At 41.4% G+C, this 16811-nt stretch overlaps 1 protein-coding gene and 1 long non-coding RNA gene across 5 annotated transcripts in view; one reads left to right on the forward strand and one right to left on the reverse strand.

Moving 5' to 3' along the window:
• The window catches only part of LOC310675852, a 54376-nt gene that overhangs the window by 31660 nt on the left and 5905 nt on the right, over positions 1-16811 (forward strand). The window contains exon 3 of one of the 4 annotated variants that reach the window (XR_014510241.1): positions 14701-15603. The exons of 2 other annotated variants lie outside the window; for them this stretch is intronic. This is a non-coding gene — a long non-coding RNA (uncharacterized lncRNA). Of the gene's footprint in view, positions 1-10661; positions 11364-14700; positions 15604-16811 lie in introns of those variants that run through there. One more of the 4 variants, XR_014510242.1, reaches the window with a different exon arrangement.
• Positions 1-16811, reverse strand: part of CRYL1 (crystallin lambda 1) — a 37174-nt gene that overhangs the window by 3960 nt on the left and 16403 nt on the right. The window contains exons 4-7 of the mRNA XM_083436747.1: positions 13537-13698; positions 11377-11571; positions 2812-2917; positions 810-916 (exon numbers count right to left, since the gene is read on the reverse strand). Coding sequence (XP_083292873.1) covers positions 810-916; positions 2812-2917; positions 11377-11571; positions 13537-13698 — 570 coding nt within the window. The remainder of the gene's footprint in view (positions 1-809; positions 917-2811; positions 2918-11376; positions 11572-13536; positions 13699-16811) is intronic.

Here is a 16811-nt window from a genome sequence, read left to right on the forward strand (position 1 = left end):
TTTGAGTGTATCCTTAGAGAGGTAACTTACGTAAGGTGAAATACTTAAGCCTCTGCTTTTGTGAGGCATAAAGACAAGAATGGGCCTTGAAAGTTAAGAGAGACACTGGTGCCAGTAAGATAAGAATGAGACAGGCTGTTCTGGGAAGATTATACATTAAAGGAACTGAGTGGAAAGAATAACATGACTAGCAAGAAGAGGTTCAGCTTTGTATCATGGAAGCATTTTTGCCCAATGTGTAAGAGTGCTCCAGATAATGACAACCAGTTTGTTGAATTAATGAGGTGACCCAAATATTCCAAAGATGAGCACTTCAACTTAGCTCTGATGAAAATACAGTCTTAGGTCCTTTGGGCATGTATAGTGGTTCCTCCACCCCCCCTTAGATCAAACTGTCATTGCCTTTGGTGACAGCCATATTGCCTTCTTATTTTGCATGTGGTTAATGTAATGATGTAGGGCGTATAACAGTTAAAGCTGGCGTATAACAGGTAATGGTGGTGCGTATGCACAATTCATTCTGTATGCTACACTGCAGAAGTGCCACCCAAAGTGGTAGCAGGCCATGAGCAATTGCTCATTGAGTCATATGCCTGCAGTTCATGCAAACTGGGCCCAGGTTGACTCTGCTGATCTCAACAGCTATTAATTTATACAGTATCGGAATTCATTGTTCATTAAACTTCCAAACAAAAGCCAACATGTGTAAACTGTACCAAAAATGGGTAAGAGCTGTTTCCTAAAAACAAGATATTAAATGCAGGCTGTAAGTTTGATGGATGTCATGTTACTCCAATTTGCACATGTACCTGATCGATTTTCTGTTCCGTTTTCCCTGCAAAATCCGGTATTGGACCAAAGGTTTTCAAGACACGTATCATACCTTCACGGTATCTGTCACAATAGTTCAGCATTCCTGAAATACAATAGGAGATCTCTTGTTGGTCTTTCCTAAACAGAGAATTCTACATATACAAAGAACCATAAAAGCAACAGAATTTCAGACCTGAGAAGAATTTCAAACTTGAGAAGTACAAATCATGTAGACAAAAAGAAAATATTTACAAGATGTCTGAAGTAGCTGGTGGTTGTTACTTCACATAGATCCATTGAAACCAATTGATCTGCTCTGATTATATTAATGGATATCACCCATTGATATTTACTCCATCTCTTGAGTGATTCAAACTTGGAAGCATTAGCTATGAAATAATCCTGCTGTCATGAATACTACAGAAATATACAGAGATTATGATGGGGGAGCTGCCTGAAGCATAGTATCCAATACAGTTTCCCCTACTTGTTTTGCAGGTGATTTTTTTTTATAAGCTTAAAGTAATTCAGAAAGCTTGAAAACAAGCGTATAATGTTACCACATAATGTGGAACCTCAAAAGATTAGGCACCCACACAGGAGGTACTTTGTGTTAAGATAATACTGTGATAGGTAAATGAGAAAATGTCTCTAGAAGCACTGTATTGCTGGCAGGTTTTTTCACTAAAAGGATCTGATAGCGTTTCTTTCTCTTTTTAAGTGCTGCTATGCCAAAATTTTAAAATGCCCAGCTCTGGTATAAGAACTCACTGGACCCAAAATCAGCATTCACCATTATCATATTAAGTCAATTAGATATCCTTATAGTACTTCTCTTGTTAAAAAATGTTAAGGGCTTCCTTTCTGTCTGTCAGCATTCAGTTCTCATGTTTCTCCCTCTCTCTGTGTTCTCACTGACTTGCTGTTGGCACTTGTTCTCTAATCACAAGGCTACTGGCACAGTGCCCTACAGTCAGTTCCCTTCCCATCTATGAAGGATTGTCATTGCAGAGCAAAGACTCTTACGACCCTACTCAGAAGCAAGCCCCAGTAGTGCAGACAGGACAGCAGCCATAAGCAACATCCTTGGGAGGAGCAGCTAAAGGCATTCATTTCCCAAATAGTGAAGTCCATTGGATAGCCTATAGGTTTATGGGTTGTTGTTTTTTTAAATTCAGACCCTTCAAAAATGAATCAGGTTCTCCCTTCCAGAACAAATGGAACAACTCAACAAGTTCCATTTGTGTAGTATCCCCAAAGGTTGAGAATAAGTTGGACCCAGCAAGCTTTCACAGGTCTAAGGGATTGGTATTATTTTCTTTTCTTAGTCAAGCCAGTGAAGTAACTCTTGTCTTTTTGTTCCTGGATCTGTAGCTGGAGATGTTTAGCAGATGAAATGTACCAAATGGACTAGAACAGTCTGGCACTTTTTTTGATAGATCAGACCAGACCAGACAGAGCTCACCACAGGCTGAATTAACTTTGTTTTTGTTTTCTACATAGAAATGCAAAAAAGTTTGTGTGTGTATGAGACAGCATGCGAGTAGAGCTCCTTGCATGTCACAATACAGAACTGGAAGTTTATTGTTGTTTTGGTGGATCATATATTGTGTCGACCTAGTCTTAGGGTGCTTCTATGTGATTACACTCTGAATTGGAACACTAGTCACCCACAAGCTGCATGTAAAAAACAATTTTTACCAGGCCTGAATTGGGGATAAAGCTACATGCCAAAGCAGTAATCCTTTATCTAAACCCCATGCTCCTCTTTAATGAAGTACCTCATGTTGCCAATTCTTATCATTCATCATGGTGATGTTTGGAACAGCTTTTACAAATGGCTTGGAACATCCTGATACTGAAGATTACGGTGTAAAGAAGAACAGGATTTAGATCTTACATCTGACCTGTTAAATTGATATTCACAACAACTCCATATCATGAAACACTTGCCTTGGAAACTCCCATGTTTAAATCTTAGTGGAACAAATGGCATACCTTCTGCATTCAGATGCATGGTTTCCAGGGGTCCAATAAAAGCGTACCGCATTCCCAAGCCATCAGACATTACAAGGTCCAGATCATCAGAAGATATTACTCCATCCTGCATGGCGAGAACATTACACTGGTCAACCACAAATTTGTTGTCTGCATTTTTTCAGCTGATTTAGGACAAATCTGATGCGCTGAATCCAAAAATCACATTGGTTTTGCTCAATCAGGTCAAGTTTCTGAGCTATGGCCACATGTCGTTTTTACGTTTTTGTTCACATGTACGCTTGTGTGGAGCATTTTAGAAGAAGTTGGTGGGGGTACAATGCCTTGTCAAATAATTGTTTTGATTGGAATTGATTATTTTAATGACAAGAAGTATTCAGGTCCAATAGTTCTAGGTGATTATGTCGAAAAGGGATCAGTTCGAAGTCATAAAACCTCAAAATCTTCCATATATTGGTGCAGCAAAGCATAAAGTTGGGGGATCAAAACTAAGTTAATGGGGCAGCCGCCCCACGAAGTATCCTGATCTTCAATCAGCACGTCGTCCTGTAGCTCATTGTGATGAAATTCCAGTGCCTATCTTTGGAAAACTTCCTGACATTAGTGACGAAGATGCCTCCAGTGTTGAAGGACATGAAGAAGAAGAAGTGGTTCTTGAAGATGATGCTCCACATCCATTTTCCCAAAAGGAGTTGAATGATCTAGTTCGCGACCTCAGCTTGTCAAAGGACTCTGCCAAACTGTTGGCATCCAGATTGAAGGAAAAAAAGTCCTCTCTGACAGTGCTCGCATCAGCTTCTTCCGCAACAGGCATTAAGAGTACCTCCGTTTTTTCTTGGAAGAGAAGGACTTGGTGTACTGCGCAGCTTCTGCTCAAGCTTGGAGTGCCACAGTACGAACCCAAAGATTGGAGACTGTTCATTGACAGCAGCAAGTGATCACTGAAATGTGTTCTGCTACACAACGGCAACCAGTTTGCCTCTATACCCCTGGCTCACATGAGTACACTGAAGGAGAACTATGAAGCGGTGAAGTATGTGCTGGAGAAAATTGGTTATGATCAGCATAAGTGGTTTATTTGTGTTGACCTGAAGATGGTGAACTTTTTGTTGGGACAACAGTCTGGCTTCACCAAGTACCCATGTTTTCTGTGCATGTGGGATAGTAGGGACCGTGCTCAGCATTAGACGAAGAAGGACTGGCCTGTGCGGGAGGTGCCTTGCAAAGAAAGGAACATCATCAACGACCCTCTGGTGGACAGAGACAGAATACTCTTTCCACCGCTGCACATCAAGCTTGGCTTAATCAAGCAGTTCACCAAGGCTCTGGACAAGGATGGTGACTGCTTCATTTACTTGTGCCAGGCTTTTCCAGGATTGACCATGGAGAAGTTGAAAGCTGGCATCTTTGACGGTCCTCAGATCCATCAGCTCATCAGAGATCCAGAGTTCGGAAACTCAATGAACGAAGTGGAACTGGAAGCGTGGAAGGCATTTGTTCTGGTAGTGAAGAACTTTCTTGGCAACAATAAGGCCAGAAACTACACAGAACTTACTACACAGAACTTGTCAACAACATGCTGACTGCTTTCAGAAACCTGGGCTGCAACATGAGCGTCAAGATGCACTACCTATTTTCACATATGAATCGGTTTCCTGAGAACCTGGGTTCAATGAGTGACGAGCAGGGGGAGAGATTCCATCAGCACATGAAAGAGATGGAGACCTGGTATCAGGGTCGCTGGGACGCAGTCATGATGGCTGACTACTGTTGGACTCTGAAGAGAGACCTCCGTGCTGCTGAGCATTCCAGGAGTTCCAAGAAACAGAAGTTCAATCCGTGAAGTTTGAAAAATGGTGAAGCAACATGCAATTTATGTGTACTTACCTTTATCAATGCCCACCATTCAGTTTACAGAAAACCTGACCTGATGGAGAGAAACGGATGCCATTTCCTGATTCAGCAGTGCAAAAATACCCTAAATCAGCTGTAGAAATCTAGACAACATTCAAAAAGTAAAAAATTGTTACCCAGTGTTATGAATGCTGAAGAACTTCACAAATTCTACTTCTTTGCTTAATCTTTAATCCCAGGGATGGAGAATATATTGAAAACAGACGTGTGTTTTTTTAAGTAAACAAATCTGTTACTATTCTTAAATGAACCATATATATTATATACGTGTATTACATCACATACTATATTCTCTACAGTTAGCTACAGAGTTACCTTCCTATAATATTATTATTACTGTATCATTATTTATATTATAGTATCAGTGTGCTTTGTCTCTTTTATGGCAGTGGTGTGGAAGCATTGGCCCTCCAGTACAACTTTATCAGCCCTAGCCAACAATTAAAACATCTAAAAACTAATAACAGAAGCATCACACAGGTTTTCTGAGAGGTAAATCCAAGTGTATTTGGTAGAGAGCAAAGAGTCTTTGGAAGAAGCAAGAGAATCTTGGATAGTGGTGGGCTGAGCTGGAGAAGTAAAGGTCATGTATTGGGATAGAAGAACAAAGTAATGGAAGGCTTTGAAAGTAAGGACAAGGAATAGCAAAGAAGTCAGTGTTTGGATTTAAGAGTAGGCAACTCATGATCGGGACATAGGTGGCGCTGTGGTCTAAACCACTGAGCTTAGTGTTTGCCGATCGGAAGGTCGGCGGTTCAAATCCCCGCGACAGGGTGAGCTCCCATTGCTCAGTCCCAGCTCCTGCCAACCTAGCAGTTCAAAAGCATGTCAAAGTGCAAGTAAATAGGTACTGGTCTGGCGGGAAGGTAAATGGCATTTGCGTGCACTGCTCCGGTTTCGCCACATGACCCAGAAAAACTGTCTGAGGACAAACGGTGGCTCCCTCAGCCAGTAAAGCAAGATGAGTCGTTTACAACTGGACTTAACTGTCAGGGGTCCTTTACCTTTACCTTTTTAACTCATGATCAGTCTAATGAGAAAGTTTGATAATTTGGGCGGAAGAGTACCAGAGACCAAGGTGAGACATGGAAAACCACAGGACAAAACTCCTGTAGTTTAGGTGAGAGATAACCAGGACATGGAGCAGTTTTTTGCTAAGGGGATGAAAAGGAAGACCCATATTTTTTTTTACAATGTTGTGAAGCAACATGACTTGGGCATGGGCTGAACATGGGGAACAAAGGAGATGAGTAAAAAATGAAATCAAGGCTATATGCCTGTTCAACAGGCTTAATGTTAACACTATCAAAGGATAAGCAAAGTGTACACAGAGAGAGGAAGATTTGGGATGGAAGAAGTTCAGGTTTAGATACAGTAAACAGTTTAATTTAAACTTGACACGGTAACAAAGCATCTGCACAGAAATATATGAGAAAAGCAGCAGGAGATGTGGGATTAGAGTGAGAGGGAGAGATAGAGCTGGCTATCATCTGCGCATAGATAAAGGTAAAGGGACCCCTGACCATTAGGTCCAGTCGTGACCGACTCTGGGGTTGCAGCGCTCATCTCGCTTTATTGGCCGAGGGAGCCGGCGTACAGCTTCCGGGTCATGTGGCCAGCATGACTAAGCCGCTTCTGGCGAACCATAGCAGCGCATGGAAACGCCGTTTACGTTCCTGCCAGAGCAGTACCTATTTATCTACTTACACTTTGACGTGCTTTCGAACTGCTAGGTTGGCCATTGCGGGGATTCGAACCGCCAACCTTCTGATTGGCAAGTCCTAGGCTCTGTGGTTTACCCACAGCGCCACCCGCGTCCCTATCTGTGCATAGGTGGTACCAAAAGCCATGGGATTTAATGAGGAAACATGGGGTTAGCATAGAGAGGGAAAATGAGGAAAAATTGGAGATTATTTAAAAAATACATTCACTTATCTCCTATTTATTTGTTTATTTTTAGAACAGTGGAACATTGGCATGTTCAAAGAAGTGGGAGAGATCTGGAGATCTTAGATCTTGGGGGGGGGGGGAGAAAGACAGGAAGTTTTTTAAATGTTTATTATGTTTTTATATATGTTGGAAGTTACCCAGATGGCTGAGGCAACCCAGTTAATTGGGCAGGGTACAAATATTTTATGATGATGATGAGGGTACAAATATTTTATGATGATGATATAGACAGCGGAGAGGGGGAAGAGACCAGAGTGAACGGCTTTGGATATCAAACTGTATACTTTTGATTATTAGAATATTTGACTTTTTAGAATAAATGAGCATTTAAATTTGATGCTGGTAGCTACAACCAAAAAGAACGATTCTTTTCAAAAGACTTGGCTGCATAAACTATTATGAAGCTGCTCTGTATATTGTATGTAAGTAATGACTTTCCAGTTTATGCAAGGCACATTAGTGCAATCCTGCAGGGTGGGGCAGGGCACAGATTAGGAGTAGAAGAGAGCAGAATTTCAGAATAAATGTTAAGCGTTCTTGTCCCACTTTCACTTCTTTTCAACAATTATGGTTTCCACCTACAGTACAACTTTTGCTTTTGCTTTAAAAGTGTATTTTAAAATGGTGTGCGTCTTCATGGTTGGAACAAGATGACTGAATACAGACAATGCAGGTGCCACACAACTGCTATGAGAAGCTGCTTGCATCATGTAGCCAATTTGCATGGCTTCAACATGCCAACGCTTTCAGGAAACTCCCAAATCTCCTATGTGGCATCCGTCACAAAGTGCTGTTCAAAGCTCAGTTAAATCTACAGGGTACATTTCCAAGAAATAGCAGCACACCCTAAAAACAGGTTAGGACAAGTGCATCCTCTTGGCTATTCCACAGGTTACTGAAAATTTCTATAAGGCTATCCCTAACATATTTACAAAGCTGGGGTTTCTCCCCCTCCCATTTTTAAAATAAAGCTTAGATTAGATTAGAATACATATTCTTAGCTAAGAAACTCACATTCCATTGTGGCATACTGAACAGTTTCTGTAGCCTAACTAAGAAAATTACAGAAAGGCAGACCTCATTTCCAGAGGGCTACATATACACAGCTCTGTCCCTGTTTAGCTGGCAATGCAGATCTGTAACACTCATAGTAGAAACCACAATCCTGCATCACCAGTTGAACTGGCACGTAATTGCATGTTCAGTGAATTGTGCTGTTTGGAGCCATTCTGTGATTCTGAAGAAACAGAGCTATGGTAGACATTTTTCTAGAAGTTATATAAAAAAGATACACAGCAATATAGATCCCTGAAGAAATACCATCCAGAAAAAATGATGCCAGTGGCCAATCTGACATACCGCCATACATATAAAGTCTCTAGATCATTCCATTAAAATGCATCTTAAAAACCAAAAGCAGTGTTGAAAGAGTTCTTAACAGGAGTTTGATGAATTCCATTCATTGGCAATTTTCTCAGTTTCTTTGTAGCTTGCAGATATCAGGAACTCTACTGCACAAAATCTATTTTCCCTTCTCTAGGATACTTACTATATAACTTGTCAGGGACTTGAGGCAGGCCAATTTAATTTCTTTCTCTGTCCTCCATTTCCTTTTATTTTCTCCTTTGACTGACACACAAAACACTGGATGTCTCAACTATAGATTCAACTGATAGACCCACACTTGACTTAATGTTTCTTTAGACTCTACTCTTCATCCCTAACACCCACCCACACCCACGGTTCAGATGCCATAATATTTTTGTAAGCTCTCGTCTGGATGTTGTTTTTCAAATTAACATACTTGTGTACTTCTGTCTACCTAGGGAATCCACAAAGTATGTACAAGTCACTCCTTTATTTCTGGGTAAAATAAAATAAATAATGACAAAACATGATGTCAAGATATCAAATTTTGCTGTACGGTATTATTATCCTTCAAAATGTCTCCCCCCGCAACAGAACAAGGCCTTTATTTTAAAAGTGCTTAGAAATCTGTAAATAGCTGGCATGTCTATAGCTAGAAGGCCATCGACAAGTTCAAATTTCACATTCCCTTAGTAAGTCAGATCAGATGTTCAATTGACACACAAATAATTTTGTCCCTGCTGCCAAAATAGTGTCTTTTAAAGACTACCCGTTGTTCTTTGTGCTTTTAGGAGTTCTTTACAGTCTTACAACATACAATTACAAATCCTTTGACTAATTCCCTTAGGAAGCAATCCTGCTCACTTTTAAGCTGGGTAAGCAGCAGTGAAGAAAGCAGCTGCTGTCCTAATGGTGCCTTCCAAAGGTCTCTCTGGGGGCAACAAAATAAAGGAAGAAAAAGAAGCTGCTCAGTTCCACACATTACAAAAGCACCATGAGCAACTTCTGCTTCTCCTTTTGCCATTGCTGCTGCAATGCGGCAAGTGGGAGTTATGGATCTCCTCCCCTGCAAGATCACTGGGGTCACAGGTCATGCTGTGGTGACTAGTCGCATGTCCCACATTACAGCAAAGGCAGACTGGGCTTGATTTTTCTTTGAAGTGTCAAAAGCATCTCCCACCCTATAGCACAATCTGTTTTCAAAATGAGTTTAAAAACTCAAACAGAAGATGAACCTGTAAAAGCAATAGCTTTATGGGCTTCTTTGGTTTCCTTCCCTAGAACTAATATGGTAAAACTCCATGAATGGATTATGCTGTCAGCGTGTTGTATTCATACTATTTTAAGTGGGAATGAAATAATGTTTAGGCAACAGAGATTGGATGCAACGTATTTTAATAATCCTGAGTTGGTAAATAGTATTAGTAAAGAGTTAAAATATATTTCTCAAAGGAACCAGAGGTCTCTTAGCCTACTATATGGGATGCAGGTAAGGCATATATAAGAGGTATAATTGTATTTTTAAAAGGTGTCAGAAATAAAGAAAAGGAATATTCCACAAGAAACTCACTTAACAATTACTGCACAAACGAAACAGAAGTGTGCAAGGAGGTGAACAATTGAAGAGTACAAGACAACAGCTTGAATAAATGCAAGTTCAGAAGTGGGGGAGATCTTTAATGTTTCTTAGGCAAAAACATTTTGAATTTGGCAACAAGCCATCTAAAATGTTAGCAAAGGTATTAGGACAGGCTCTGGCAGAATAAGCGGGTGAGCCCATTAGCGGGTCCAACAGTCAAGAAGGCAGTTTCTGGAAGTGAGGGGCAGAAAGGGCTCATCAACCTGGGAAGGTTGCCCATCTAGGAGAAGGAAAACTCTGATCCTACACCTCTGTTGCCTTGTGCCTATACTCATCCACCAGAAAGGCTTCAGGAGTAAACTCTGAGGAAAAATCCTGGGGGGCATCTTCAGAAGAAGAAAAGGTAAAGGAGTAAACCCTACACAAATTTGGAGTGGAGCCCCTAAGATGGTTGGATGGCGCCTTGTACGCCTCCTTCTGGCAACTCCTGCAGCCAAGCTGGTGCCAAATGTATTGCTCTGCTTTCCTTTGGACCACATCAGTGAGGCTGGGGGTGGGAGTCTTGTCCTCTGGTGCTGTCCAGGACTTCCGTACCCAGTTCTCAGGCTTGCACCCTGGGGAGGTCACTTCAGTGCTGCAAATGCAGCAGTTTGATTTCATCCCCAGAGGCACACTCATTGTCCCTCGAGACAGGCAGATGCCAACAAGTTGGCATCCACACAGTGTTACTAATGAACGTATGAAATGGAAAAATTCCTGCAGAAAAATAAAGCGCAAGAAACTTTTCCAAGCCACATCACTGATTGAAAACACATATCATATGCAGCTTAATCCCAAGACCCCATATGTGAAGCAACTCACATACAAGAATGAGGGTGGGGTGGGTAACTTTTGGCTGTCCATATGTTGTTGGGCTCCTCCAACTCCCATCTTCCCTGACCACTGGCGACAATAACACCATATTCAGGGCTACACCTGATCTATGATATCAAGAGAAAGAAACCATATATAACAATGCTTCCTTCCACATTGTTTACAGTTATACACAATGGAAAAACAATAATGGCCTTCACAATTGAAACTCAAGACAAAGAGAGGAGACTGAGAAATTGCCTTTTTGCACAAGGAGGTCATAGCTAGTATCAGAGAATATGTAACTGTGGGAAATGCTACAAGCAATGTCACTACAAGCCATAATGAACTACACTCCAAAAAAGCAGCAGCAGGAGAAATTTGTCTTTTATTCCCTTTTATCAAATGATTATCAAAAGTTGAGAGATGTGATTCTTGAAAGCTGAGCTTACTGCTGCTTAAAGGATTACTTTCATAGTTGTTTCACTGAGCACAAATGTTATAAAGTATACCCAGAGCTTTCTGAATGCAACAGGAAACGAAGGGAAACAACATGAAAATCAATATTTCTCTCGCTGACCTTTTCACCTTGTTCTTCTGGGCTTGAATGAAAATGGCATTGTTTTGGAGTGATCCTCATATTACTGTGCAACTTAGCTTGCGTCTCTCTTTTTTTTTTTAGCATTGGCTAATTATCAGTTAATGTTATTGCACGGGGTTGTTAAGAAAATAATTAAAATCTTTTGGAATATTAAATAACTTAAAATAATAATAAGTTTCTGATCCTATTTATCAAAAGTAAGCTCCACTGAGCTCAATGAGACTGATCTCCAGACTAAGCAGTACAATGTAGTCTACTGGAAGCACATTCAAGTCAGTTAAAGAATAAAAATCATACATACACCAACAAGTCTCCATGCTTCACTAATGATTGCATACTGGAGTCGGTTCAGAGCAAAACCATCTATCTCTTTTGTCAACCGAACCGGAGATTGCCCAATCTTCTTCATCAGAGCATAGGTTTTCTCGACTGTAGAAGGTTCGGTTTCTGGGTGGGGAACCAATTCAACCAGAGGAACATAATATGGTGGGTTTACCTTTACACAAAACATATTTAGAAAGAAAAGAAACATATTTATGAACATACCATTACGGTCAGTTAACATAATTTGTGATCCTCGCATTTCAGGGGGTGGACAAGGTAACCCTTGAGGTTCTTTTCCAATTCTATGAATACCAGTATTGACATTAGGCAAGCCCTCCGATAGTAGTATTAGATCAGGGGTCAGCAAGGTTTATCTTGCCTGGGCTAGATTGGTTCCGCGGAGATCCCTCTCCCTGCGCAGACAGGATTTCCGGCACCATGGAAGCACATCCCCACGCCATGCTGCACCAGTGGCTCAGTTCGGGGGCGGCTTGTGGGCCAGTCAAACAACCTCTGTGGGCCGTGACCCCTGTATTAGATGATAATATGGGCACACCCACCCAGCATTCTACTCACGGACGGACGCGTATTTGCATGGCACTGGAAAATATAATTAAATCATTCAATTCAAACCTGGAAACGCCAAGGGAGAGCAGGAGAGTCCTTGTGGCTTGCAAGGGAGACCCTTCCCAGAGCCCAAAGAGGCACCAGTGAGGGCGGAAGAAGCCCTGAAGAGACTGGAGGTGCAGCGGAGTTTTGTTTATGCTGCTCAGCCTCCCTGCCTAGCAGCCACATGCGCCAGTGGCTCCTGGCAGCCCCAGAGCTTCAATTCTAGTGGTGGATATTTTTGGATACGGTATTTTTTTGGTATGGATTGGTGAGAGAGTGGCAGAGGGGCAGTTTAAAGGGTGTTTAGAGGGTCTCTCCACTTTATGTGATTTCGCTTATGTGTGCCTGGAACATAATCCTTGCGTACGTGGGGCGTCACCTGTAACATATCATCAGTGTGGATGGCACTTGACAAAGTACAAGGGGATAGGCACCTTCCCTGACAAGCTTACAACCCAAAAATTAACACATGCAAAATAGTTTAGGGTGAGACGAAAGGGTTTAACAGGAGAGAAGTATGTGGTTGGTTCAGTTGCACATGCCTAGGTTGGTTATGGTCCAACTTAAAGTGGGACATGGGAACCAAAAGTTTGTGCCACAAGTTTCAGGGAAATGTAGGATCTGAGTGTTGAATTCACAGGGGGAAGACCAATTTGTTTCCTGTCTTTCCCAAGCCCAGTTTGGGTGCACATCTTGACAATGGACGCTGACAAAAACGAACCAAGGTCTTTTAAAACTTGGAAAGGCACTGACTGAACCTGGGAGCTTCTGGATGTAAAGCAGGTTGCTCTGCCACTAAGCCTACCCTTCCCATGAAGAATATGATCTGCCCCCAGTGACCAGAGGCAGCAATGCTTCTGAATATCAGTTGCTGGGAACCACAGAAGAGGGAGGAGAGGGCTCTTGTGCTCTGGTCCTGCTTATGGGTTTCCCACAGACATCTGGTTGAATCATAGAAGGGACACCAAGGCTCATCTAGTCCTGTGTTGCAGGAATCTCAACTAGACCAAACATTACCGGACACTGGACTAGATGATCCAGCAGGCTCTTCTTACATTCTTAAAGCTTCTGATGGCTAGAAGCAATACTAGAAGCAGCTGATGGCCATCACAAGCAGATGAGGACCACTGAGCTCTTATCGTGCTTGTGGGTTTCCCTCTGGCATCTGCCTGGCCACTTCAAGCAGCATAATGCTGAGCTAGATAGGACTTTGTTCTGATCCGGACTGGCTTTTCTAATGTAAATGTTAATTGTGATATACTGGTATATCACCATGCTTACATGGTGATATATCACGATGTTGAAAACCAGGTATTGCCCAGCTCTACTGATTACTGTATTTATACCACTCTTCCCAGGGTAGCTTGCAAAACTGTACCATCATAGATTTAATGCAACATATCAAAGTGGCATCCCTTTGGAAAACTTGCATATAAATGAGTAGGAACTGTACTTATGACATACAAGCTGAACACCACAAATTTAGGCTTCAACACAATAAATTACTGAAGTATCTTGGTGTACTTACAGGATGTGCCACTATACACTGCTTAACGTGCTTTAGCCCGGTGAACAACTTTGTAGGCATAAGACAAGAGGTTGAGCTGCCTAGTATTACATCATTACTGACAATAAGGTCTAACTGGCCAAAAATCTTCTTTTTCAGTTCAAGGTTCTCAGGCGTACACTCCTAGAACACAAAAATAAAGTTGAAATCATTTAATAAAAACACCCATTACATACATTTCACAAACTCTTTAGAAATAAACTAAGAAGTCATTTTGAAAAGTGGCAAACAAACATCTGCTTACTTCTTTATAAATCGAAACAGCTTACAACTTTCCACTGTCAAGCTAACACTTTATGGATCTTTAGGATCAACATTTCCAGATGGAAAAGTGATTGCACCAGATACAAGAGCTAGTAAAGTCACAATATTTTTTACAAAATGGTATCCTTTTATTAGCTTTGTAAAAACAAGTCTTTGATAACTTGCCTATCATCAAAACAGGTTTTTCATCTCATGCAAATACTATCTAGGTTGAAAATAATACGCATGTCTGTGCATTTAAATGCCCCAATGATGATGTAATATTTATTTAATACATTTATAAAGCATTTTTCGAGATAAGCTTTTCACAAATAAGTAGAAAATAGTTAATCTCTTATAATTTGTAACATTTTATTTTATCTTGTTCAGTGTTCCTGATTACATAATGTAAAAAACGATGTGCAAACTTCTGTCTGGAGTAAAACACATTTCCTATGAGGCCCATAATTCCTCAAAGTTTTACAATGCCAATTTTATAAAGTATACCAGTTAACTGAGAAATCACTGCACTTGTGGCAGATGTTATATGCTCCAGATTTTGGGGCTTGGGGAAGAAGCTTGCACAGGATGGAATTTTACTGACCTTTTAAAGTCAACAACCACTGCCGTTCTGAGTGATAGAACAGGGCCATTTTCGAACATCAGAACCGACTATAATGCATCCCTTTATTGGTGCAAAACAAGGCTTTGCTCGTAATTCCTGGATCGGTTCAGTCTGCAAGGTGGGTTACCTTTAAATATTTTCCTTTAGCAAAGTCACAAGGCTAGAACTCTGTAGATACTTGTTCAAACTAATAAAAGAGCAGCAGTGAATAGTTTTATTGTGAGATTCTCCACCTGAAACCCAAAGCTTTCTTTCAGATCAGATGATAGTCACAGAGGTGAAGCTCAACACTCTTGGAAACTCAAACCTACAATGATTATGCAAGGCTTCTGAATAGACCATTTGCTGAGGGCTTCTTTGATAGTGGCACAATTGTATTCAATTTGTTGGACTGGTGCAATAAAAGTTTCTGTACTTGTCAAGCATGGATTTGTTTTCTTAGCTAGGGAGACTGACTCCCTGAAGAATAGAAGGAAAATTTAGCTCTAAACCAGCTATTAATCCAGGGCTTCATCACTTGCGACCAACTACAGAGCTTCTCAAACTATTCAGATCACCCTGAGAAAAAGATCAAACATGAAATGGATAGGCCTAGTACTGAAAAGCCAGCTCACCTCAGTACAAGTCCACCTGAGTGAATTTTAAAAGGACATTGTATATTCCTGTGCCCATTTCTGTTTTGCTGAGGATCACACAGCTCGTATGCACCAAAACAGTAGAGCCTTATTTGAAAACTTTAACACTTGAAAAAAAGGCTATTGCTGTAACCTGAATTTCAACTTAATTGACCCTTGTAAAAGCCTTATTAGGACATGCCAAATTGTTGGCTTTAACAACAATTCACTGTTGAGACTTCCCCCTTAGGTGTTTTTTAAAAATGCATGCCCCAGGTTTACAATGTAAATGCAGACAATGATGGTTAAAAGCCATAGGCACACACTGTCCCTGAAAGTACCAGAAAAGCATCATGCGAGAGTTCCCAGTTAACTCAATGAACACTTGAACTGCTGTGAATTACTCTGATATTATGTGCCCAACACCAAGAAAAAGCCAACTTGTTCCAGTCCTCAAGTATGTTTTGTACTGTACCTAAATGGAGCAATTTTACAATATGTAATTTTGAGGTACTCACTACACATGAGCTGAATCTTTTTACTTATTTATTTAAAGTGTCTTCTTAAAAGGGAGAAAAGGTTGAGATCTGGGAGAAGGAACTCACCAGTTCAAAATCAGAGGTGGCTACTCGCATTTATATAAAGGTGAAAGCAAGCTTTATTTAACCTCTGTCAAAGACCCAATTTGACACCCCCATGTGCATGTGCATTTGTGTACACATAAACATACAGAGAGAGAAAGATAGAGAGAGAAGGGCTGGGAGCCTCAATGGCATCCCTCTGGAGGCTTCACCCTGGCAAAAAACACAACTAAACCCCCCCCCCCCAGCTAGAACACTGTATAAGGTATGTCTATGGTGTGAATTAGGGATGCGGGTGGCACTGTGGGTTAAACCACAGAGCCTAGGGCTTGCCAATCAGAAGGTTGGCGGTTCGAATCCCCACGACGGGGTGAGCTCCTGTTGCTCGGTCCCAGCTCCTGCCCATCTAGCAGTTCGAAAGCACATCAAAGTGCAAGTTGATAAATAGGTACCACTCCGGTGGGAAGGTAAACGGTGTTTCCGTGCGCTGTTCTGGTTTGCCAGAAGAGGCTTAGTCATGCTGGCCACATGACCCAGAAGCTGTACGCTGGCTCCCTCGGCCAATAAAGCCAGATGAGAGATACAACCCCAGAGTCAGGGGTCCCTTTACCTTTATGGTGTGAATTGGCCCCATTCTCAAGACAGTCAGACTTGCAAATGTGGCCAGCTTCTACAATCCCAACATCCCTTCACAGTAAGAGGCATTCCCCCTCACTGAATGTTCAGCCCTAGGAGGGTAAAGGCTAGAAATATCTAATACTGCAAAGCCTATGTTTGTAATATTGAGACTCTTAAGTTGAAGTCATGCCCTGGATTTTCAGAAAGTTCTGCCCCCAATTACAGAGCCACCTTTTGGTACTTCAAAGACCCAATTTGCAATTAATAACACACCAGCTGCACTATACATGTAAAAACAGGTATCATATCACTTTAAACAGTTATGGCTTCCCCCAAAAGAATCCTGGGAAGTCTACTTTGTTAAGGGTGCTGAGAGTATCGTGCAGATGGGGCTAGCAAGCAGTAAGAATTAAGTGGGAATGCCTGCAGCCAACAGGACATCTATTTGTTATGTGGACACTGAACGTCTTTACATCCCAACATTGTGTGTTATGCTACGGTAGGTATTTTGTTTGTAAAAATGTCATTCAGAAACATACCACACTCGCAGAGCGA

This window comes from Podarcis tiliguerta (genome assembly GCF_965153285.1).
Source record: "Podarcis tiliguerta genome assembly, chromosome: 4".
Taxonomy (NCBI): domain Eukaryota; kingdom Metazoa; phylum Chordata; class Lepidosauria; order Squamata; family Lacertidae; genus Podarcis; species Podarcis tiliguerta.